Here is a 23937-nt window from a genome sequence, read left to right on the forward strand (position 1 = left end):
TAATCCAATTCAGTTTCTGGTTAATGGTAATCCCCAGGATGTTGATAGTGGGGGATTCAGCAATGATAATACCGCTAAATGTCAAGGGGCAGTGGTTAAATCCTCTTTTGTTAGAGATGGTCTTTGCTTGGCACTTGTGTGGTGTGAATGTTACTTGCCACTTCTCTGTCCAAACCCGCCCAGGTCTTGCTAGATTTAGGCATGGATTGTTTCGATAATGCCAGATATGAGACAGCTTTTGTAACACTCGTACTTTGTGATAGTTCAACTTTAAAAATCTGGCACACAGATATAGTGAGTTAGCTGGGTACTGGGTGAATTTCACTGCTCTTTTTATTCTTGTCTGTGATTATAATTAACACAACATCCAACTGGAGTATGGAGCATTATCCTGAGGCTTCTGAAAGATCAGGCTACTCATTAAATGATGCTTAGAAGATTTGGTGATTGGGAGGTGATGTGTTACAGTATTGATGAGAGAAGCATGATAGTAATGTATTTTTTAAGCAAAATATGTCAGTTGAGGAACACATCAACATAAATGAAAGTGATAAACTGCAAGCTCCAGGAATGAGCTAGACAAAGTGAGACACAAGAATGATTCTTCATTAGCTATGGTGTAGAGGGTTGCTGTGAGGGTTAAATTATACTAAGTTCTGTCACAAAATAATCACATGGTGCATCGTAAATAATGGCGCTGTCGGAAGTATAAATGTTATGTCACCTAAACTGAGGCTATAAATACTCAAGGAGCACAATTTTTAGCATAAGATGACCCAGATCTTGTTTTGTGTATATACTTTTTCTAGATGTTGCCTGAGTGTTCTCTCTCTCTCTCTCTCTTTTTCTCTTTCTCTCTCGCTCTCCCCCCGCCCCCCCCCCCCCCCGAAACAAAACAGTAATATTCAGTAAGAAGCATTCTGAATTAGAACTGCACATGCTGTTAAAGCATGGATTCCTTTTAATTTTCTTCTAGTCTCCCTCTGCTGGTATACATGTATGGTAACGTTAAGTGGAGAAATATACAATGTAATTTTCAATATACCACAGTGCTTCTGAGTGCATACATATTTATAGGCCTATCACCACTCGTAGAAACTAGAAGCAGGATAGGCCATTCGGCCTTTCGAGTCTGTTCCACCATTCATTTTGATCACGGCTGATCATCAAATTCAGTATCCTGATTTCCCACCACTCGCTCCGCCCCCCCCCCCCCCCCCCCCCCAATCCCTTGATCCCTTTTAGCCCCAAGAGCGATATCTAATTTCTTCTTGAAATCAGACAATGTTTTGGCCTCAACTTCTTTCTGTGGTAGAGAATTCCACATATTCACCACTCTGTGGGTAAAGAAATTTCTCCTCCCCTCAGTTCGGAAAGTTTTACCCCTTATCCTCAAACTATGACCCCTAATTCTGGATTCCCCCACTATTGGGAACATTCTCTCTTAATCCACTATGCCTAACCCTGTTAGAATTTTATAAGCTTCTATGAGAACCCCTGTCATTCTTCTAAACTCCAGTGAATTTAGTTCTAACAGCCTGGTAAATCTTCACTGTACTCCCTCTATATATAGCAAGGATATTCTTCCTCCGATAAGGACACCAAAACTGCACATAGTACTCGTGGTGTGGCCTCACCAACACCCTATACAATTGCAGCAAAACATCCTGCTCCCTATCCTCAAATCGTCTCTGACTACGAAGGCCAACATACCATGTGCCACCTTTATTGCTGGCTGCACTTACTTTCAGCAACTGATGCACAAGGACTCAAAGGTCATGTTGAGTATCCACCTCTCTCAATGTACACCCATTCAAGTAATAATCTGGCTTCCTATTATTGCTACCAAAGTGGATAACCTCACATTTATCCACATTATACTGCATCTGCCTTGCAAATGCCCACACACTCAGCCTGTCCAAATCATCCTGAAGCATTTCTGCCTCCTCCTCACAGCTCGCCCTCCCACCCAACTTTGTATCAAGTGCAAATTTGGAGATAACACATTCAATTCCCTCTTCCGAATCATTAACATATAATGTGAACAGTTGGGATCCTTGCACAGATCCCTGCGGAACCCCGCTAGTCGCTGACTTGCCAATCAGAAAAAGACCCATTTATGCCAACTCTTTGCTTCCTGTCTGCCAACCAACTTTCTATCTATCTCAAGACATTACCTGCAGTCCCATGTGCTTTAACTTTACATTGTAACTTGTGTGAGACCTTGTCAGAAGCCTTCTGAAAGTCTAAATAAACCACATCCACTGGTTCTCAGTCAATCCTATTAGTTACATTCTCAAAGAATTCCAATAGATTTGTCAAGCATGATTTCCCTTTTGTAAATCCATGCTGACTTTGCCTTCCAAATGCCAAATTATGAAATCCTTGGTAATAGACTCCAGCAACTTCCTCAGTAGCGACATTAGGCTCACTAATCTATAGATCCCTGTTTTCTCCCTATCTTCTGGAATAGCAGGCTTACATTAGCTACCCTCCAATCCATAGAAACTATTCCAGAGTCCAAAGAATTTGGAAAATAACCACCAATGGATCTCCTATTTCCGGGGCCACTTCCTTAAGTACTCTGGGATGAAGATTATCAGGACCTGGAAATTTATCCACCTTCAATCCCAACAATTTCCCCAAAACCATTTCTCTACTAATGCTGATTTCCGTCAGCTCCTCACTGAAACATGCTTCTCTCAGCACTTGTACATTATTCATGTCTTCCTTTTGTGAAGACAGAAACAAAGTACAAACTTAATTCCTTAGCCATTTCTTTATTCCCCGTTATGAATTCTCCCGTTTCTGACTTTAGGGTACCTACATTCATTTTTGTCAGTCTGCTTCTCTTGACATATCTATAGAAACTTTTATAGTCAGTTTTTATGCTCCCAGCTTGCTTATTTTCATATTCAGTTTCTCCCTTCTTAATTAATCCCTTGCTCTTCCTTTGCTGAATTTTAACTGCTCCCAATCCTCAGGCCTATTGCTTTTTCTTGCCAACTTGCATGCTTCTTCCTTGAATTTGATACTATCTCTAATTTCCCTTGTAAGCCATGGTTTAGCCACAATTCCCTTACCGCTCTTGTGCCAAACTGGAATAAACAACTTCTGGAATTCACCTATTCATTCTTAAATGCCTGCCAATGTCTGTCCACTATCTTTTCTATAAGTAATGTTTCCCAGTCGATCATGGCCAAGTCATGCCTCATACCATCATGGTTATCTTTATTGAGATTCACGACCCCGGTCTCAGAATCAACTACATCATTATTCACCTTGACAAAGAATTATACCGTATTATGGTCACTCATCCCCAAGGGTTCTCCCACAACTAGATTGTCAGCTAATCTTTTCTCTTAACACAACACCTAGTCCAAGATGTCCTGTTCCCTTGTTGGTTCCTCAACGTATTGCTCCAGAAAACCATTCCGTATGCACTCCAGAAATTCCTCCTCTATTGTACTATGACAAATTGGACTCTCCCAATCTATATGCAGATTAAAGTCGCCCATAATCACAGATTTTTCTTTAACACATTGCATCTCTGCTTTCCTGTCTAATGCTTTTCCCAACATTACCACTACAGTCTGGTGGTCTATATATCATCTTCATCAATGTTTTTGTCCCTTGTTTTTTAAATCAACCCTTACAGATTCCACATCTATGCTAATATAATTCCTCAGTATCGTATCAATATCATTTTTAATCAACAACGCGCAACTCCATCACCTTTTCCTTTTTGGTCTGTTCTTCCTAAACACTGAATCACTCTCAATGCTTAGTTCTCATCCTTGCTCACCTTGGAGCCACATCTCCATAATGCCAACTATATCATACGCCTTTACATCTACCTGTGCAACTAATTCATCCAATTTGTTTTGAATGCCCCAAGCATTCAGGTACAAAATCTTAAGGAGGGCACTTTTAACATTTCTTTTCCCTTTCCTACTATTTTTTTACTCGATCCTTATCTGATCCTGGCCCTTGATTTCTCTCCCTATCACTTTCTTTATTCTTCTCACAGTCTTTTCCTCTTGTTCTTAATTCCCCCGCTCTGAATCCCTGCAAAGTTTCCCATCCCCCTGCCACATTAGTTCAAACCCTCCCCAACCACTCTAGTATGTACCCTTCCAAGGACATCAGTCCCAATCCTGCCCAGGTCCACCTCCACTGGAACTGGTCCCAATGCCCTAGGAATCTGAAACCCACCTCCTTGCACCATCTTTTCAGCTATGTATTCACCCTCTGTATCCTGCTGTTTCTATTCTGACAAGCAGGCACAGGTAATAATCCTAAGATCACCATCTTTGAAGTCCTACTTTTTAGTTTGCTTCCTAGTTCCCTATATTCTGATTTTAGGATCTCATCCTTTTTTTAAGGTTGTCCAAAACTGTTTTCACTTTCCAAGAAATAATAGTGCAAATGTGTAAGATCAGACAGTGCTTGGATCTTGATTAGCAAGGATCCTTGTGGCTGCACCAGCTCTTAGATTTCCCCCCTTAGATTCAGTAGACTTTTGGCCAGAGAGTTATCATCAGTCTTATAAACCTAAACATTCTGACACCCATTGCATATAGAGGAACTGTTTGTGTAGACTATGAGTTTTACATTCTTTATATGAACTCTGTTGAAATTGAGATGTGCAGTATGCCATCATGTGTGTGAGATAATTTGCTCCATTATTCTAGTCAGCTGGTCTATATTGATGGACACATGTATCATGAAATCCTGCATTGCTCCTAGAACAAAAATAGCAATGTTTAAGCAGAAACCTTACTCTCATTGTGCATTTTTCAATCTCAAAGGAATTGCTGAACAAAAATGAGTGAAGAGAATAGTGTTTCTTCACAAGTTGAAGAATATGAAGATGATTTTGAGAAAGACCTTGATTGGCTGATCAACGAAGAAACAAAAAATAGTGATGGCGATCCAGAGGTAAGAAGTGAAAACAGCTGAGTACACTATGCCAGATGTATGACACTAATGAGTACAACGGCTTTCATAGGAGTGTAGATGTTAACCTTGATGTCACAATGTTTCTTGAGTAAAGTTGTTTTTTTATAATTTAGCAAAATCAAATTGACAGATATGCTGTGGAATAAACTGTAAAATGTATGAATATCAGTATATTCTGGTGTTTTTTTCAAAATTAAATATTTGCCAAAGTGTTAAACAAAATGGAAACTAATGTAAGCCAACATCCCAACCCTGTTTAATTATGATCAATTTATGATGTTGTTTGAAGATGCATTTCATGAACATTTTCCCCGTAATCAATTTCGTGTTTTCCCTTAAATTTGATCATTTTTAATTCAAAATTACTCTTGTTTTCATTGCAAATAACACACCTAAATCCCTTTTATTTGTGTGTATATACAATTATATTTATTTTAACTCTTTAAAATCATCATTATTGTGAGTTGTTTCCAAAATATCCTGCTTCTCCTAAACTTCAAATATGCAAATATACGTTCTGAATCATCATTGTTGAAGTGAACATGCATCGTTACAGTAATACATTCTTTGTCAGAACTTAAAACTATGGAACTCTTTTTTTTTTACCTGATTTTGTCCTTCTTTCTTCCCCACTTCCTTCCCTTTCCATCCTCTCTCCCATCTTTCTCTCACTTCCCCTCGATCCTTGCACACCCTTCCGTCCTTGCCCCCTTCCACCTCACCATCTCCCCGTCCTCAATCCCCATCCTTGCCCTCCCAACTTCGCTATCTGTCTTCCCTCCATATTTATCTTCTGCATCCACCTACACCCATCCCCTCGATCTTCCACTCTTTAGCTCCATCTACCCACCCTCCCACTCAACTGAAGTTATTTGATATGCCTCTCCGTAATCCCCGTCCTTTCTCTATTGATGTTTCCCAGAATGGTTTCTTTCTTTGGTTTCTTCTTACTACTTTATCTACTTTAGGGATGTAACCTGCCCTAGATTTCCTGCCGGTTATAATGTACAAGGGCAAAATTCTGTACCAACTATTTTGGACAGATATTGTTTTTCTAGTTATAATTTGTATCAGCTAGTAAAGAGTTTATACCAACTTATTAAAACATTAGGTCTGTTTCCAAACAGTCAATAAATTTAAAGTTTTCCCATTTCATCATGATCATTCTATAAACAAAATACTAAGGTTTACTCAGCTGAATTCTCTGATTCTGCACAGGATAATGAAGAAGATGAAGACATTGAAGCCAAAATTGATAAAGAGCTAGATTATGAGGAAGGAAATGCAAAGAAAAGTGCAGGAGATGAGAAACAATCTGGAAGTTCTACAGAAAAATCATGTGAACTGAATGAAGATTTGAAAAACCATGCAGGAACCACCAATGGAGAGGGTAATGTTATTGCCAATCAACCTGATCCAGTATCAGATTCAGATAGTGAGAGTTCATTCCAGGAATCAAAGCAGGAGGATCAGGAGGGTGAAGAGTTGACTGAGGAAGTAAAACGTTATGTAATGGAAAAGATTGAACAAGCCAACAAGAAGCTGCTGGATGAAGATCCCATAGATCAAAATCGAGAACGCAAATTGAAGTTCAAAGATAATTTAGTTGATTTGGTGGTTCCTTCTGTGCAATTTTCTGAGATAGAAAAGGGTAATGGAGAGGTCACAGGTCAAATGTCTGAAATGTGTATTTCAAATGATACTCGTAAGGAAAATGATAATGCAGAAAGTAAAGGTGAAGATGAAAAAAACAAAGACAAAAAAGTGTTGATGGAAAAGGATGGAAAATTTGAACTAGTGAGTTTAGAGGATTTTGAAAGTCAAGGTTTATTACCTCAGATTGCTGTTGCATTCAGTGAAAAAGAGTGTAAACAACATCACTATTCCAATGAATTAAATTCCGATAATCCTAAAGGTAACAACCTTTCAAGTAGTCAGAACAACTTATCTTCATCGATAACAGAAATGCTTCATGTCCCAAAACCACCAGATGTACCAAAGGATCGAGCAACTTCTGCAGCTAATACGCAAAAGAATGCATCTCAAAAGATATTACCACGAAGGGTCCAATCTGCAATAATGTCTCCCAAATCTACCCATCTGAATAATTCAGAACAAAAGGAGCTTAATTGGAGAACTCAAAAGAAGGCGCAACTTAAGACAGAGGTAAATTTGGGGTGGTAAAGCTCTGTAAATAAAGCTCTTTTGGAGCAATTTGTTTATTTATGCTTATAAAGATGTGAAACATTTTCAGTGAAAATAGTATTTTGAGAATGTGAGATTTTCTTTTCTCTATGTGGTTGGTTCTGCTGTAGAATTGTCAAGGTTTGCAGCACAGAAGGAAGAACGTTAGCTTATCTGTCTACCTTAAATTATGCTAGATCAATCCAAAACCATCTCACTACCTTGCTTTGACCACCTTTCCTTGCATCTTTCTCTGCTGCAAAATATTATCCAATTTATCCATGCAAGAAAAAGCCTGTCTCATCTCTGTGGCAAAGTATTTCATGCTCCAACAACCACCTGAAAAAGTAGGAGAATATATAATGGAAATCGTTATGAATATGAAGGAGTTGGGCATACATGTATAATACAGTGAGCATTGTGCATGTCATTTTTGTAAACTACAAAGATCTTGTATTTTTATTTTGGAAAAAGCGAAGGTCATCAAGTACAATGAAACACAATGGCCGGAATCTTACCAAAACATGTTGAAGTGTCAGGGTCTGACTGAAAACTGGCAAGTTTCACTTCAGAAAAACAGGCCAGTTTGCTCTCAAAATCTAATGCCACATTGCCAAAAAACAGGTGAGCACATTTCATGCTGTCATATTGAGGGGCGGGGTTTAAACATGCCAGCAGCACTGATATCAGGGCGCTATTTTTAAAAGGAGCCCGGATCAGAGAAAAACCTCCCACCATGAAGACCTCAGGGGCTTCCCTACACCCAAAATCAAAGCTGGTATCGATTTTTCTCCACAACTCCCCTCTTCCCCGCAACAGTCAATGTCAGCACCCCAGTCCTCCTGCTCAAGATCGCCCCTAGTATGTGCCCAAGGCATGTTGAAGTAAGGTGCACCACATTATAATACTAAAATTCAATTTTGAAAAATGTTTATACTAGATTTTTTGAAAATCATAGGCACAGTGAGCCAGCAAGGTAGCGTGCAAGGCTTTCACGTCAGACATGAACTGGTCTTGCACCAGAAGCCACCTGTATAAAGTCAATTCATTGACATATACAGCATGGCTGTTTCTGGCCTCCAGGTATTAGGGGCCTGGTGCGCAGGGCCCATGGGACAGTGCCCACAGGGCACCATGGCATTGCCCACCAGGCACCATAACTGTGCCAGTGGAAGTACCAAGGGAGTGAGGTAAAGACAGAAGGAAGGCAAGGGGAGAGCTCCATGGGAAGGAAGCTCTGCAAGGGGGGAGGCAAAGGGAGAGCTCTGCATGGGGGCTGATTGGCAGGGGGAACTCTGCATATGGAGGGGAGGGAGTGACCAGCAGGGGAGGAGTGGCTCTATATACAGGGAGTGATTAGCGGGAGGGAGGAAGAAGAAGGATCAGCACAAAGATCATTTGGCTGGGGGGGCAGGGCACACTCTGGTGCAGGGAGCGATCAGCATGGGGGAGGTTGGTTGAAACTTAGAAATTTGAAGCTGGAGTAGGTCATTCGGCCCTTCGAGCCTGCTCCACCACTCATTTTGACCATGGCTGATCAAATTCAATATCCTGATTTCCCCCTCCCCCCCACCCTCATATTCCTTGATTCCTTTAGCCCTTAGAGCTATATTTAATCCACTACATTCTGTGGTAGTGAATTCCGCACATTCACCACCCCATGATAGGTGGAGAAATTTCTCCTCACCTCAGTTCTAAAACATTTACCCCTTATTCTCAAAATATGACCCATAGTTCTGGACTCCCCACCATTGGGAACATTCTTTCTGAATCTACCGTGTCTAACCCTCTTAGAATTTTGTAAGTTTCATAAGTTTCTATAAATTGATAGTAGACAGTGGTGACAGTAGATCTCCTAGTATACTGGCATATGGGGCACCTGTGCAATGGTGCCCCAAGTGCTCTGCTGTCGGCTTCACTGCTGAGCTTGGCTCCATTTTTTCCCTTGTTCAGCACTTAGAATTTCTTTGGGAAGATCCCACATTTAACATGAATTTAAAGATTCATCCAAAATCACAAAATAGATAAACATGAAGAAGCCTATTCAATCAATATTGCATCATCTCTTCAAATAAACCTTCATTGTCCACTTTCTCAATTAATTTCAGGAATCATGCCTCCCTTTCTAGAAGATTGATCTAAATGTGGATCAGTCATTTCAACAGCTAGTACTTTCCAGACAGGGTACAACAATAAAGTTTTGTTTCTCTCATGTAGGCTCAACTCGTACCACATTTTTGACTACCTTTGTTTTCGATTTGGTATTGTCATTGCTTCTTTGAATTTTCATCTTTTGTTCTCCTAAGTTTTGCATTGCTATTTTTCCTACTGTTTCTGTTATCTATATCAGCTCTATTATTGTGAAATTTCAACTTTACATTAACTTAAAATATCATTTCCAAGGCATACTGGTGTCATATGTACTGAAATGGAGAACTCTGAAGCTATTTCACAATTAAGATTTCTAAACTTAGCATCGTGGGTGGCACAGTGGCACATTGAGGTGGCATGGTGACACAGTGGTTGGCACTGCTGCCTCACAACACCAGGGACCCACTTCAATTCTGGCCTAGAGTTACTGTGCGGAGTTTGCATGTTCTCCCCATGTCTGCGTGGGTTTCCTATGGGTGCTCCAGTTTCCTCCCACACTCCAAAGATGTGCAAGTTAGGTTGATTGGCCATGTTAAATTGCCCCTTAGTGTCAGGAGGACTAACAAGGTAAATAAGCGGGGTTATGGGTATAGGGCCTGGGTGTTATTGTGATCAATGTAGACTCGATGGACCAAATGGCCTACTTCTACACTGTAAGGATTCAGTGATATTAAACTATTGCTGGGCAGTTTTTAAACTTAATTCTCAATGTTTTAGTGATAACACTCAAGTTGACAGCTGCAATTAAAATTTAATCGGCTGCTGAACGTAACTTTGTACGTGAAGATTCAAGTGTGCCTTTGCCATTGGGCAAAATGAAATACAAATCTATCTGAAACTCGTATCTATTGTTTAATGACACAACATTCAAAGTTATTCTTTCCTTGGACTTCAAAACCGTGGAACTGATCTTAGAACTCCTTACCGCTGAGCTCCTTTTGATCCCACAACCTAGGCTTTGCAATCCAAGGTTCCTTTTTACCATTCTCTCTGAATTTATCTCTCCTAATGTTTTTGATATTGGCCTTGATTACATGCTGTGGCCTTTCGTGTAAGTTAGTTTAAAAGGATCACTGAGCTAATGTTTTTAATAAATTCTGAAAATATTATAATTTGTATGTAGTGAGATGATGTAATATTCATTGTCCACAGAAATGTGTAATGCTCTCGAAATTACTGTATCTGAAAGGGGAAAAATTAGATGTATGAACCCGAGGGTGGATTTGATAAGGTGGTTCTATGGGAGTTGACAATGAATGAATGTCCTGTATTGCTGAAAAAAGACATTTTTTGTTGAAGCTTTTTATTTTGCACTCATCAGGACATTCATTTAGAATACAATGCAAGGGAAATCAAAAAATTTATACCATGTGAGAATAAAGTGCTGAGTTGTTGGCAAGTGGACTCTGACTATCCTAGGCTTGCAAAGCTCAAAACACAGTGAGCAACATTAACTGTGATTTTATGATTGGACAACATTTGCTAATTAATCCGTAGTGTGCTAAGAATTTTGCTGACAAGCAATTTAAGATTGTTAGCTGGTCACTTAATGTGGTTTATTTTCATGTATTAAAAGCTATATACATTACTACACAGGCCTCCATTCTTTGTGGACAGAAAGAACATCACGGCACAGTGGCACTGCTGCCTCACAGCGCCAGGGACCTGGGTTTGATTCCCGGCTTGGGTCACTGCCTGTGTGGATTTTGCTTGGCAGTTAACTGTTAGTCACCATCGACTGGTGCATTCTCCATGGCAATACCTCTACCAATCTGAATCCTACTGTCAACCAATCAGCATTCTTTTCTCATACAGTATTCTCCAACTTTGTTGATTTCCCTTGTATTGTATTCTTGCAAATGTCCTGATGAATGCAAGATAAAAAGCTTTGAAAAAAAACTCATCAAATGTCAAAATGCCCTATATCTTAGTTAAATATAATTTGTTGTGTAGATAGGGGCAAGAAAAATTGAAGAGGAAATGCGGAAGAAAGAGGAGAACAAGATAGCTTTTGGGGTCTGGCTTCAGAAGAAGAAACAGCAGCACCAAGAAGAAAGGAGAATTCAATGTGCAAAGGAACTAGAAAGAAAGAATAGTAAGGTACTGTAGTCAGAAATGTTGTACTTATTCTGAAGCTCAAACAGTTAAGTCCAATCTGGCTCTAATTACATCATAACCATTAATAACCTTGACATTTACTCATGATGGGGATGGTATTCATTTTGTTTCCCTACTTTATTCTTTCTTTTGTTCTCAAAATCCTTAATAATTTTCAAAACAATTTACTCCATTATAAAGATTTGCAATATATTGAAACAAAATCATGCTGTTAGCTCATTCTAATATGTGGCCATAACTGTTTTAAGAAGCAGCAGTAATATACAGAAATAGATAGATTTTGTGACATATTAAACCACAAACACAGATTTTAGAAATATTTAAATTTCTATCTTAAAACCAAGAGATCTGTGATTTGGAGAAAAACATTAATCGTTAAAAAAGTGCCTTATCAGTAGATGAGGTGCTGTTCCTTTAAGATTCCATTCAACTTCTTTAGAAGAAAGCAGAAGGCCATGATGATTTAAGGAGTATCTTAAAAATTAGAAAGAGTTATCAAGGCAGAGAGTTAGGGAAGAAATTCTAGCACTTGGTGTCTAGACATTGAAGACGTGGCTGTGAATGGAGATACAAAGGAAATTGGGGCTACTCAAGAGGCCACAGTTGAAAGGACGTAAGGTGTACATAATACCTGACTTTTACTGGTAATTCTCACTTAGCTGGAGCCAAGATAATTTCATTACTAGTAGAGATATTTAGTAAAATATCACGGTAGCTAAGAAAACAAATACCTCAAGGATGAAAATCCAACACAATATTTTGGAATTCCTTACCAAAATCTCTCTGGCTCACTGACTCTCTCTTTTTAAGCACTCTTTAAACTTCTCTCATTGTCTAAGTTTTTGGTCACCTATCCTAATATCTCCGCATGTGGCTTAGTGTCACATTTTTCTTCTATGAAGTGCCTTGGGCCATTTTACTACACTAAAAGTAAAATATGTCAACGTGATAGTAAAAATGCCTGTTCTTGTAGGAAATATAATAAAGTAATCACCCCAAGCTTAGAACAATTTATTTAATTAAAACATCTGCCTCAACTTCTCGGATCAGCATATCTGAATGCATGTGACAAAAATTGAACAGTTGATTTAATTTCACAGCAAGATGTGCCATATAATTTAAGATACTGTTATCAAACTAAATCAAATCATTCTGGGCTATAAATTATCTCTTTCCCTTGGGGTACCATGCCCCAAGAATGCACTGGCAATCATGGACTTCCATTTGTTGGTTCATCATTATGCTTGGAAGGTACTGTATTGACTTGCTTTTGCCTTCTGCAGGTTCTGACTGACTAGGAAACTCTGCTACTCTTACCACCTGCTATAGGCATACGGAAAGGATTTGCAGGTTGATAATCAATCTGTTTGGAGCTGGGGAGATAAGAGCATGAGAGCGAGGCTGAGAGTGGGGCTGAGGAGATAAACTAGCACGAGAATGAATAGAGACAGGGAGGTAAAAGACCATGAGAAAGAGTGAGGCTGGAAGTTGAGCTAGGAGTGAGCCTGCTGGTGAAGCTGGGAGATGAAAGAGTAAGATTTTTATGTTGGCACATGAGCCAGTCCATTTTTGCCATTTTGACATCCAAGGGTGGGAATAAAAGGAAGCAGAAGTAAAGGTAGGCTGAGTTGGTAGAGTTATTGAGAGTGTAGTGTAGGCTTAGACTAGAGTATTGTGAGTGTTTTCACTGCATCCTTTTGAGTGTTGTGCAACTATTTTGGACTATTCAGGATGCTTCAGTCCTTTGAGATTTCCATCCCTTTAGCTCCCACAGTGCATAGGTCAGCTCCATTTGCAACTCTGTTGATGGTTCTTGCATATTGAGTAGGGAGCACTTCCTCTGAGGAAGCAATTGGAACAAAGGAAGAGGAAGCCAAGTGGTCAGAGGCACCAACCACCTCAGAGGAAAGGTACAGGCACTGGACGGTCTGAGGCAGCAGGGAAGGCCTACAGAGGATGCCACAATTCAGCTGCCAGAGTGTACAGGCAACGATTCAACGGCCTAGATATAATAGAGGTCCAGTGCTGCAGGAGACTCCAATGTTTAAGGCCCATTTGCCAGACATTTGGACCAGAAATTGCCTCCAACTATGTGGGTGAACATCCAATTCCTGTGACTCTCAAGGTTATTGTAGCCCTTAACTTTTATGCTTCTGGATCTTTCCAGGGTCAGTAAGTGATTTTTGCAGAGTCTCCCAGTCAGCTGTGCACAGCTGATGGGGACTGAAGCTCTGTTCAGGCTGGTTAGCACATTCATCCATTTCAGGATGGACCAAGCAAAGCCAGGCTGAGCAGGTTAGAAGCTTTGTGGCAAGTGGACAGTTCCCCATCCAATGTGGCATTGATTGTAGCCATGTGGGCAGCAAAGCACCAGCCAGCCAGCTGAGCACCTTCTTCAACAGGAAGACACCATGAATGTTCAAATCAATTTACTACCATTAGACCCAGATTCTACAAGTTTGGAAGCTCCCATGCTGCCGATATGCTCAGACACTGAAATACCAAGACTGTTCACAGCTCCACGTCATGTTGCTGGGTGACATGAGGCATCCCTTGAAAACGTAACTGGTAACAGAAATCAGGCATCTGAGGACTAAGGCTGATGAAAGATGCAATCGCTGCTATGCCCCTACGAGGGCAATGGTGAGAGGACAGATAATAGGTCCACTAAAAATGAGGTTCTGATACCTGGACCATACCAGGTGCACCCTTCAATATCCAGCAGAGCGAGTGTCATTCGTCATCACTATCTGTTATGCTCTGCATAATTCTTGCTCACTCTGTAGGGGGAAACCACTGGGCCAAGAGGACACTGAGGCAGATGCACCTGTCTCAGAGGAGGAATCCAGTGATGACTCTGATGCAGAGCCCAGGCAGGCAACTGGTGAGGACGAAGAGGCAGAAATTAGGAATGTTTGGGGAGGCAGGGATATCAGGGAGGCCTTGATTTAGTATTCCTTCAGCTCATCTTGCAAGATCTGCCGTCTGAGACCAAGGGCAGCATCTCCTTTCCAACATTTCACACTAAACCATGCCATAAATCCATTGTTTCATTGCTGCCTCAATAATAATGTATGTTGCCCAAAATATCTCACCAGGCCCTGACGAGGCCAGAACTCTTCAAGTATGCAGGACACACAAGGCTTGTGAGCATAGCAGCTGTTTTATGACATTTAAGTGAAACAATAGAAAATCTAATCTTAACTGATTATTACACGTGCTATTTACAGAGAAAACATAAGCCATCTCTACAAACAACCCACTGTTGTTATCACTGTGTCTTAATCTTATATTTGTGGTTGCTTATGTTTTGGTGCTTCTCTCCCTGCCCCCACCAACACACCTCTTTCCCTCCTTCCACCACCACCAAGCTGAAACATTCGCTACAATTGGATGCCAGTCTTCAGCCAATTTGGTTCACTCCATGTGATAGCAAGAAATGGCTGAAGATGCTGGATACTGCAAAAGTTTTGGGTGCTGACGATATTCTGGCAATCGTACTGAAGAACCTTACTCCAGAACTGCTGCAGCCCTAGCCAAGCTGTTCTAGTACAGCTATAACTCTGACATTTACCTGATAATGTGGAAAATTGCCCAGGTATTCCTGTCCACAGTAATAACAACAGACTTAACCCAGTCCTATGAGTCTACTCTCGATCATTGGTAAAGTGACGAAAGGAGCCATCAACGGTGCTATCAAGCAGCACTTGCTTAGCAATAACCTGTTCACTGATGCTCAGCTTGGGTTCTGTCAGGATCACTCAGCTCCTCACCTCATGATAGCCTTGGTTCGAACATGGACAATAGAACTGACCTTTAAGGTGAGGTGAGAATAATTGTCCTTGATATCAATGCTACCTTTGACCATGTGTGACATCAAGCAAACTTGGAGTCAGTGAGTAGTGGGAGCAAACTCTCCCCAGGTTAGAGTCATACCTAGCACAAAGAAGGATGACTGTAGTCATTGGTGGTCAGTCATCTCAACTCCAGGACAGCAGCGAAAGAGTTTCTCAGGGCATTATCCTGTGGCCCAATCATCTTCAACTGCTTAATCAATGACTTTCCTGCCATCATAAGGTCAGAAGTGCGGATGTTTGCTGGATGTTCAGCACCATTCATGACTTCTCAGATTCTGAAGTAGTCCATGTCCAAATGCAACAAGATCTGGACAATATCTAGACTTGGCAAGTAATATTTGTGCCATACAAGTGTCAGCAATAATACATCCACCCAGACAGAATCTGACCATCATCCCTTGACATTCAATGGCACTATCATTGCTGAATCCTTGGAGGTTACCATTGACCAGAAACTGAACTAGATAATTTGTATAAATACAATGGCTATTAGACTAAGCCAGAGGCTAAGAATCCTACAGCGAGTAACTTACCTCCTAACTCTTGAAAGCTCACCTATAATCTACAAGGCACAAGTCCAAAATGTGATGGAATATTCTCCCCTTACCTGGATGAGTGCAGCTCTAACAACATTCAAGAGCTTGACACCATCCAGGACAAAGCAACCTGCTTTGTTGGCACCCTTACACATCCATTCACTCCCTCCACCATCAATGCACAGTAGCAGACCCATGTACCATTTACAAGATGCACCAAAATTCTTCTGATAGTATCTTCCAAATCCATCAGAAGCCAGTAAAGCTCTCATCCTTTGAATCAATTTTAAAAATCAGATTGAAGTGAGGCACAGCACAATAAGAACATAAGAAATAGGAGCAGGAGTAGGCCATCTAGCCCCTTGAGCCTGCCCCGCCATTCAATAAGATCATGGCTGATCTGTAGTGGCTCAGTTCCACTTTCCCACTTTCTCCCCATAACCCTTAACCCCCTTGCCTACCAAAAACCTATCTACCCGCGTCTTAAATATATTTAGCAAGGTAGTCTCCACTACTTCAACGGGCAGAGAATTTCAGAGATTCACCACCCTTTGAGTGAAGAAGTTCCTCCTCAACTCCGTTCTAAACTGCCCCCCCCCCCCCGCCTTATCGTGAGGCTGTGTCCTCTAGTCCTGCTGTCCTTTCTGAGAACATAAGAACATAAGAAATAGGAGCAGGAGTAGGCCATCTAGCCCCTCGAGCCTGCCCCGCCATTCAATAAGATCATGGCTGATCTGTCGTGTCTCAGTTCCACATTCCCGCCCTCTCCCCATAACCCTTAATCCCCTTGCCTATCAAAAACCTATCAACCCGCGTCTTAAATATATTTAGCGAGGCAGCCTCCACCACTTCAACGGGCAGAGAATTCCAGAGACTCACCACCCTTTGAGTGAAGAAGTTCCTCCTCAACTCCGTTCTAAACCGCCCCCCCTTTATCTTGAGGCTGTGCCCTCTAGTCCTACTGTCCTTTCTGAGCGGGAAGAGCCTCTCCACCTCTATCCTATCCATCCCATTCATCATCTTATATGTCTCAATGAGATCTCCCCTCATTCTTCTAAACTCTAACGAGTACAAGCCTAGTTTATTCAGCCTCTCCTCATAGCTCAACCCCCTCAACTCCGGCATCAGCCTAGTAAACCTCCTCTGCACTCCCTCCGAGGCCAAAATATTCTTGCACAAGTGCGGCAACCAAAACTGCACACAGTACTCCAGCTGTGGCCTCACCAGTGCCCTGTACAGTTGCAGCAAGACCTCCCGTCTTTTGTATTCAATCCCCCTCGTTATGAAGGCCAGCATCCCATTTGCCTTCCTGACCATCTGCTGCACCTGTAGGCTGGGTTTTTGCAACTCATGCACAAGGACCCCTAGGTCCCTCTGCACCGTAGCATGCTGCAACTTTTTGCCCTGTAAGTAGTAGTCCTTCCTACTATTATTCCTGCCAAAGTGGAATAACCTCACACTTGCCAACATTGTATTCCATCTGCCAGGTCCTCGCCCACTCGCTCAGCCTGTCTAGATCCCTCTGCAGACTTTCTACACCCTCCGCACAATTTGCTGTTCCACTTATCTTTGTGTCATCAGCAAATTTCGACACCTTACACTCAGCTCCCTCCTCCAGATCATCTATATAAATGGTAAATAGCTGAGGCCCCAGCACCGATCCCTGGGGCACTCCACTAGTCACCAACCGCCAATCCGAATAGCACCCATTGACACCCACTCTCTGCCTCCTATTTGACAGCCAATCCCCTATCCACGCTAACATCTTACCCCCAACTCCATGCCCCCTAACCTTCTGTAACAACCTTTTGTGCGGCACCTTATCGAACGCCTTCTGAAAATCAAGAAACACCACATCCCCTGGTTCCCCTCCATCCACCGCACTAGACACATCCTCATAGAATTCCAATAAATTCGTCAGACACGACTTCCCCTTAATGAATACATGCTGCGTCTGCTCTATCAAACAGTTCTTCTCAAGATGCCTTGCTATTTCCTCTTTGATGACGGATTCAAGCATTTTTCCTACAACAGGCATTAAACTAACCGGCCTATAATTCCCTGCCTTTTGCCTGCTACCCTTTTTAAACAGCGGCGTAACATTAGCCGTTTTCCAATCTTCCGGCACTTCGCTGGAATCCAGCGAGGTTTGGAAAATAATCACCAAGGCATCCACTATCACCTCCGCCATTTCCTTCAGAATCCTGGGATGCATTCCATCCGGTCCTGGGGACTTGTCCACCATCAGTCCCACTAGTCTGTCGAGCACTACCTTTCTAGTAACAGTGACCTCATTCAGGCCCTCAACTCCTCCCATCTTTCCATCGTTAACACCCGGCAAACTATTCACGTCCTCCTCCGTGAAGACCGAAGCAAAAAACTTATTCAAGGCCTCAGCCATTTCCTCATCCCCCACCACTAAATCCCCCCTTTCATCCTCTAAGGGTCCAACATTCACCCTAGCCAGCCTCCTCCTCTTTATATATTTATAAAAACTCTTACTATCCTTTTTTATATTTAGCACGCGCCTAGATTCATAGTCTATCCTTTCTTTCTTTATCAACTTCTTCGTCATGCTTTGTTGATATTTAAACTTCTCCAAATCCTCTTCTCGCCCACTACTTTTAGCCACTCTAAACGCATCAGCTTTTAATTTAATACTCTCCTTTATCTCCTTCATTATCCATGGCTGATTATCTCTTCTCGGACGATCCTTCTTTACCATCGGAATAAATTTCTGTTGAGCACCAAGAAAGATCTCCTTAAAGATCCTCCACTGTTCCTCAGCAGACCTACCTCCCAATCTGCGCCCCCAATCTACATTCGCCAATTCCTCTCTCATCCTATCGTACTCCCCTCTGTTCAAACAATGGACACAGGTCCGGGATCCTACTTTCTCATCCTCCATCTGCATCAAAAACTCTACCATACAATGATCACTCTTCCCAAGCGGATCCCTCACAACAAAGTCCCTAATTCTACCTGCCTCATTACATAACACCAGATCTAAGATATCTCGCCCCCTCGTCGGCTCCAGCACACACTGCTCAAGGAAACTATCCTGGCAGCATTCCAAGAACTCTTCCTCAAGCCCACCGCGTCCAACGTGGGTCGACCAATCAACATGTAGATTGAAATCCCCCATAATTATCGCCGTTCCATTCCTGCACGCATCATTTGTTTGCGCATTTATAGCCCGCCCCACCTCCAGGTCATTATTTGGGGGACTATAGACCACACCCACCAGCGTCTTCCTCCCCTTGCTGTTCCTAATCTCCACCCACAACGATTCCACGTTCTGCTCTTTGGCGCCTATATCTTCTCTTACTACCACCCTGATACTATCCTTAATCAGCAGAGCTACCCCCTGCCCCCCCCGCCCCCGGCCACCTTTTTCCTCCCATCTATCCTTCTTAAACACAATGGAAGACACTAAACACTAAACATATGGAAGAGAAAATTAAGATGCTGTCAATCATAGACAATTTCATGCAGCTGCTTGTTGCCTTGGCACAGTTGAGACCTGGGGAAAAAGGACTTAGTGAGTCCCATACTGAGGAATTAAAGTTGAAAATGGGGAAAAAACACACCATTTCAAACCATATGGTAATGTGTAATTATTATACTTGAATTAGCACAAAGTAAAATCAAGCATTTTTTATGTATATATGAGATAATTATAGATGTGAAAACTGCTTACTTTTGTTTTCATAGGAATATCGAGATCCAAATGAAGCATTCAATCTCTGGCTAAAAAAGAAACGGGAACAGCAAATTAAAGAGCAGCAAATAGAAGCCATGAGAAAAAGAGAACAAGATTACAACTCAAAAGTCCACACAAGAGAAGATTCTGAAAAAGCCTTTAAGCAGTAAGAAAAGTTTATTAATTAATTTTCATGAAAATTTATACAAATCTGGATTGATGACTCAAACTGCTAATTGTACACACACTTGTAAAGAAATGAGATACCAACTTATAGCTACAGTTGCAAGTGATTGACCTGCATTTGAATCACCACTTTCAATTGATGGCATTTGCAAATGTCTAAAGTATGCGTATATGTATTGTGTGTGAGTGCATGTGTATACATATTTTCTATATAATATATTTAGTTCAATCATAAAGTATGAGAGGCACTAAGAATACATGGAGACCCTTTGATTTATATTTGCAATTGTTAACCCAGAGCCTTTTTAGACCTGCAAAACTACTGCAACAGCCCATTGTGTGTAGCAATGTCAATTCTACCGCATTATCACATAATTTTAATTATGCAGATCTCTGCAGAAAAATGAATTCATGACATAGGTAAATGTGCGTTATTGAAACTGATATTTTAGAAGAGAATTAGGGGCTTGTTCTGTGATGTATTACATCAGATCATTTAATATCCATTTATGTCTTAAGGTAATAACACAAACGTTTTATAGGAATGTTAAACCAAGGATTTCATGGGGGATGACACTTCTCAAAAAAAAGCAAGGAGTTTTCCTGGTGTCCTGACTAACCATCAAAGATGTTAACTGGTCATTTACCTTATTGCAGTTTTTGGGATCTTCGCACATGGAAATTGACTACTGCAGTTTTTTCATTTTCAAAATTAATTTGTATGAAATGCTTTGTGAAACTTCTGAGATATGATGAAGCACCAAATAATAATCTATGTTCAACTATAAAAAATAATTAAGACATTAAGAGAACAAGATCATGTGTACTTTTATTCTGTTTAATAAGAATTAGATTCAGTAGCTTTTCTTTCTCACTTAAAATCTTCGCAGATGGTTAAAAAGAAAGAAAGCTGAGAAACGGGCAGAGCAGTTGGCCGCTAAGGAGCGATGCCGGAAGTTTCTGATGGAAGCCAGAAGAGTGAAAAGAATGCAAACGCTACTGTGCACCCTTAGTGAATCCAAATCATTTCAGTTTGACAATTATGGTTACAGGTTCTAGGAAATCCTGGTCATGTTATTTCTCTTCATGTCTCAAATGCCTCATTGCAGAATTCAAATATGCAGATCCCTCCTAATGGTTTGCAGACTAGACTTTCAGCAGCATGAACACATCGAAGGAGATCTCAACAATACCATCTTTAATTTGCATGCTTGTACATCAGTAATAATATTTCCCAATCTGCTGAGCATTCCACAACACATGATTAGATTGGAATAAATTATCTGCACAGTCTGTTAAGTTGTTAATGTTTTTTCTATGCCAATGAAAATATCCTTTTAAGCATTAAGTTTTATTTTAATAGGTGAAAGTAGACCAGTGTTAAAGTTGCATTTGCACTTTCCACAAGAAGTCATTGACAGTTATTAAAAAATAAAGAAAACATTTGTGTTTGTGCAAGTAATTCCCATGTATGTGTAAGCAATAAGTTAGTCTCATCTGAACTAAATATTTTAAATTCTGATATAATATTTTAGTGTCAATAAGGTAGCATTGTTTGTTGAACCTGCAGTTCTTTTCACAGTTAAGTTCTCCCCGCCTCCCCACCCCCTTCCACCCCGCAAAAACCTTTCGAAACTTTTTGCATCTTTTTTAACTGTAAAGGGGCATATGCTCTCTGCTTCTTGCTCTTTGGCAATGCCAGTATAAGGAACTGTTGGATGACAGCACCAGGGACCAGAGTTTGATTTCAGCCTTGGTTGACTGTGTGGAGTTTGCATGTTCTCCCCTTGCCCACATGGGTTGCCTCCAAGTGCTCCAGTTTTGTCCCACAGTCCAAAGATGTGCCAGGTTAGGTAGGTTGGCCATGGTAAATACATGGAGTTAAAGGGATAGGGCGGAGAAAGAGCCGTGTGGGTCTGGGTAAGATGCTGTTCAGAGAGTCACTGCAGATTCAGTAGACCAAATAGCCTCCTTCTGCAGTAGAACCATAGAAAAGTTACAGCACAGAAGAAGGCCATTCAGCCCATTTGTCTGTGCCAGCCCAAGGACACACAGGTGCCCTTTCTAATCCCACCTTCCTGCACCCAGCCCATTGTCCTGTTGTTTATAGCGGTTCTATGGACAAAAAATAATGCTTTGTTTGGGAGTACCTTGTTTATTTGAAGCTTCCCATTTAGACATTGCTTAACATCCGCTTCATTCTTCCCATGATAGCCTGGCTGAAACCATGACTTTGCCTTGCAGAATCCAGTCCATAAATATGCATACCAATCTGTTATCCCACTCTCCAGTTGTATATAGTTCCTCAGGGTTTTTTCACTTCACTGGTGTAACTTTGAATGAAGTATTGTTTCTGCCAAAGCCACACCAGTGAAGTGGAAAAGTCTCGAAGTTCTTAGCAACAGCAGTTTTCCTTTCAATGCCTGTTTTCAGAACTATTTACTAATAACTTCTCCTTCTTGAGTATTGTAGATTCTTCAGATTTCTGTATTGTGGATTACAATTGATTCCATTGTACCACGATGCAGTCAGATTCCAAGTAGATAAACCTTTAACAATAGAAGATGAATTATTATGAGGAATGATTCTCAATATAATTTCATTGTATGATTTTGTAGTGTCACTGAAATCTATATGAAAAGATACTTGTAACAAGCATGAAACTTGTGTATTCATTTTGAAAGTTTCTTTCAGGGAGGAACTAATAATATTTGGTCAAGGCTAATGATACATCAGTGTTATAGCACTGCTACTGTATCTAAATAAAATCATACATGGATATTTTGGATAAATTTCATGACTATAAGTGAAAGTGTGTACCTTGTGAGCATGCAACTGTTCTCCAAGAATCCAACAAATGTTTGATATTCAGAAATAGTGCACATACTTTTGTTACAAAAGAACTGTGATTACTATATAAAATGTCATCTAATGTGATATTAAATTGTGTGACATTAAAAAATTCTTATAGGCTTTTTTTATGGTGCCTTTAGCAGCTATTTCATAAAAACAAAACTTTCAATCACTTTGAGAGATATTTCAATATTTTTCTGTACATAAGTAGTATCGCAAAAATAAGCTAATGCTCACTTGGTGGGTCTCGGTTGTCCCTGCATTTCAGTTGTTTAAATTGAGAAGCAAAGTGAATAACCACTGGCCATTGTCCAGCTAGAGTCCAAGATTGGCTAAATCATGAGTATCAAACCATTGAGTTCTTCATCACAGTTGATCAATCTGAGGATGAACACAATGGAAATATGGCACTTTCTCATATGGAAATTTGCAAACTGGTTGCTCACAGAATCTTCACAATGCAGAAGGAGACCATTTGGCCTGGCTCTCTGAAATAGCATTCAATCTGGTCCCACTCCCCTGCCTTCTCCCCATAACCTTACATATTCTTTCTTTCAGATAGCTTTCCAATTGCATTTTGAATACCTTGATCAAATCTGCCCCCTTTCAGGAAGCTTGTTCCAGACTCCAAGGACACACTGGGTGAAAAATCTTGACTTCACATCACTTTTACTCCTTTTGCAAATTAATTTGAATCTGTCCTCTCTAGTTCTGAATGCTGTCTTGAGTAGGAAAATTTTCTCACTATTTACCCTGTCCATACGCCTCAGGAATACCTTTATCAATCTCTATCAATCTTGAACACCTCTATCAAGTCTCCTCTTGGCAATCTTTTCTCCAAGGAAAACAGTCTCAACTTCTCCAATCTATCCTCATAGCAAGTTCCTTAGCTCTAGAATCATTCTTGTTAATATCCCCTGTACCTTCACATCCTTCCTCAAGTATGGTGCCCAGAACTGGACACAGTACTCAGGTCCCTTATACAAGTTCATGGCTTCCTTACTCTTGTACTCAGTGCTCCTATTAATAAGATATTATATGCTTTATTCACTGTTCACTCAACATGCTCTGCTATCTTCAATGACATGTACATATGCACCTAGGTTCCTCTGTTTCTGCAGCTGCTTTGGACTTTCTCACTGGCCCTCCATATTCTTCCTGTCAAAATGAATCACCTGACACTTCTCTACATTGAACTTTATCTGTCATTTATTTGCCCATTCCACCAATACATCTGCCCTTTTGAATTTCAAGATTTTCCTCATCACAGTTGACAGCATTTCCAATCTTTGTAACATCTGCAAATTTTGAAATCATGCCTTGCACACCACAGTCTAGGTCATTGATATACATTGATAAGAATAAGGGTTCAAACACTGACCTCTGG

At 40.8% G+C, this 23937-nt stretch overlaps 1 protein-coding gene across 2 annotated transcripts in view; it reads left to right on the top strand.

Annotated features, from left to right (window-relative positions):
* Positions 1–22643, top strand: part of ccdc181 (coiled-coil domain containing 181) — a 38963-nt gene extending 16320 nt beyond the window's left edge. Inside the window, exons 2-6 of one of the 2 annotated variants that reach the window (XM_080203794.1) lie at positions 4812–4941; positions 6181–7128; positions 11251–11397; positions 19523–19677; positions 20588–22643. In XM_080203794.1, the coding sequence (XP_080059920.1) occupies positions 4828–4941; positions 6181–7128; positions 11251–11397; positions 19523–19677; positions 20588–20756 (1533 nt within the window). In that variant the 5' untranslated portion in view covers positions 4812–4827 and the 3' untranslated portion in view covers positions 20757–22643. The remainder of the gene's footprint in view (positions 1–4811; positions 4942–6180; positions 7129–11250; positions 11398–19522; positions 19678–20587) is intronic. The other variant, XM_080203795.1, reaches the window with a different exon arrangement.
* Positions 22644–23937: the final 1294 nt, after the last annotated feature.

Source organism: Carcharhinus amblyrhynchos, chromosome 15, assembly GCF_965287045.1.
Source record: "Carcharhinus amblyrhynchos chromosome 15, sCarAmb.v2.hapA, whole genome shotgun sequence".
In the NCBI taxonomy this organism is placed as follows: domain Eukaryota; kingdom Metazoa; phylum Chordata; class Chondrichthyes; order Carcharhiniformes; family Carcharhinidae; genus Carcharhinus; species Carcharhinus amblyrhynchos.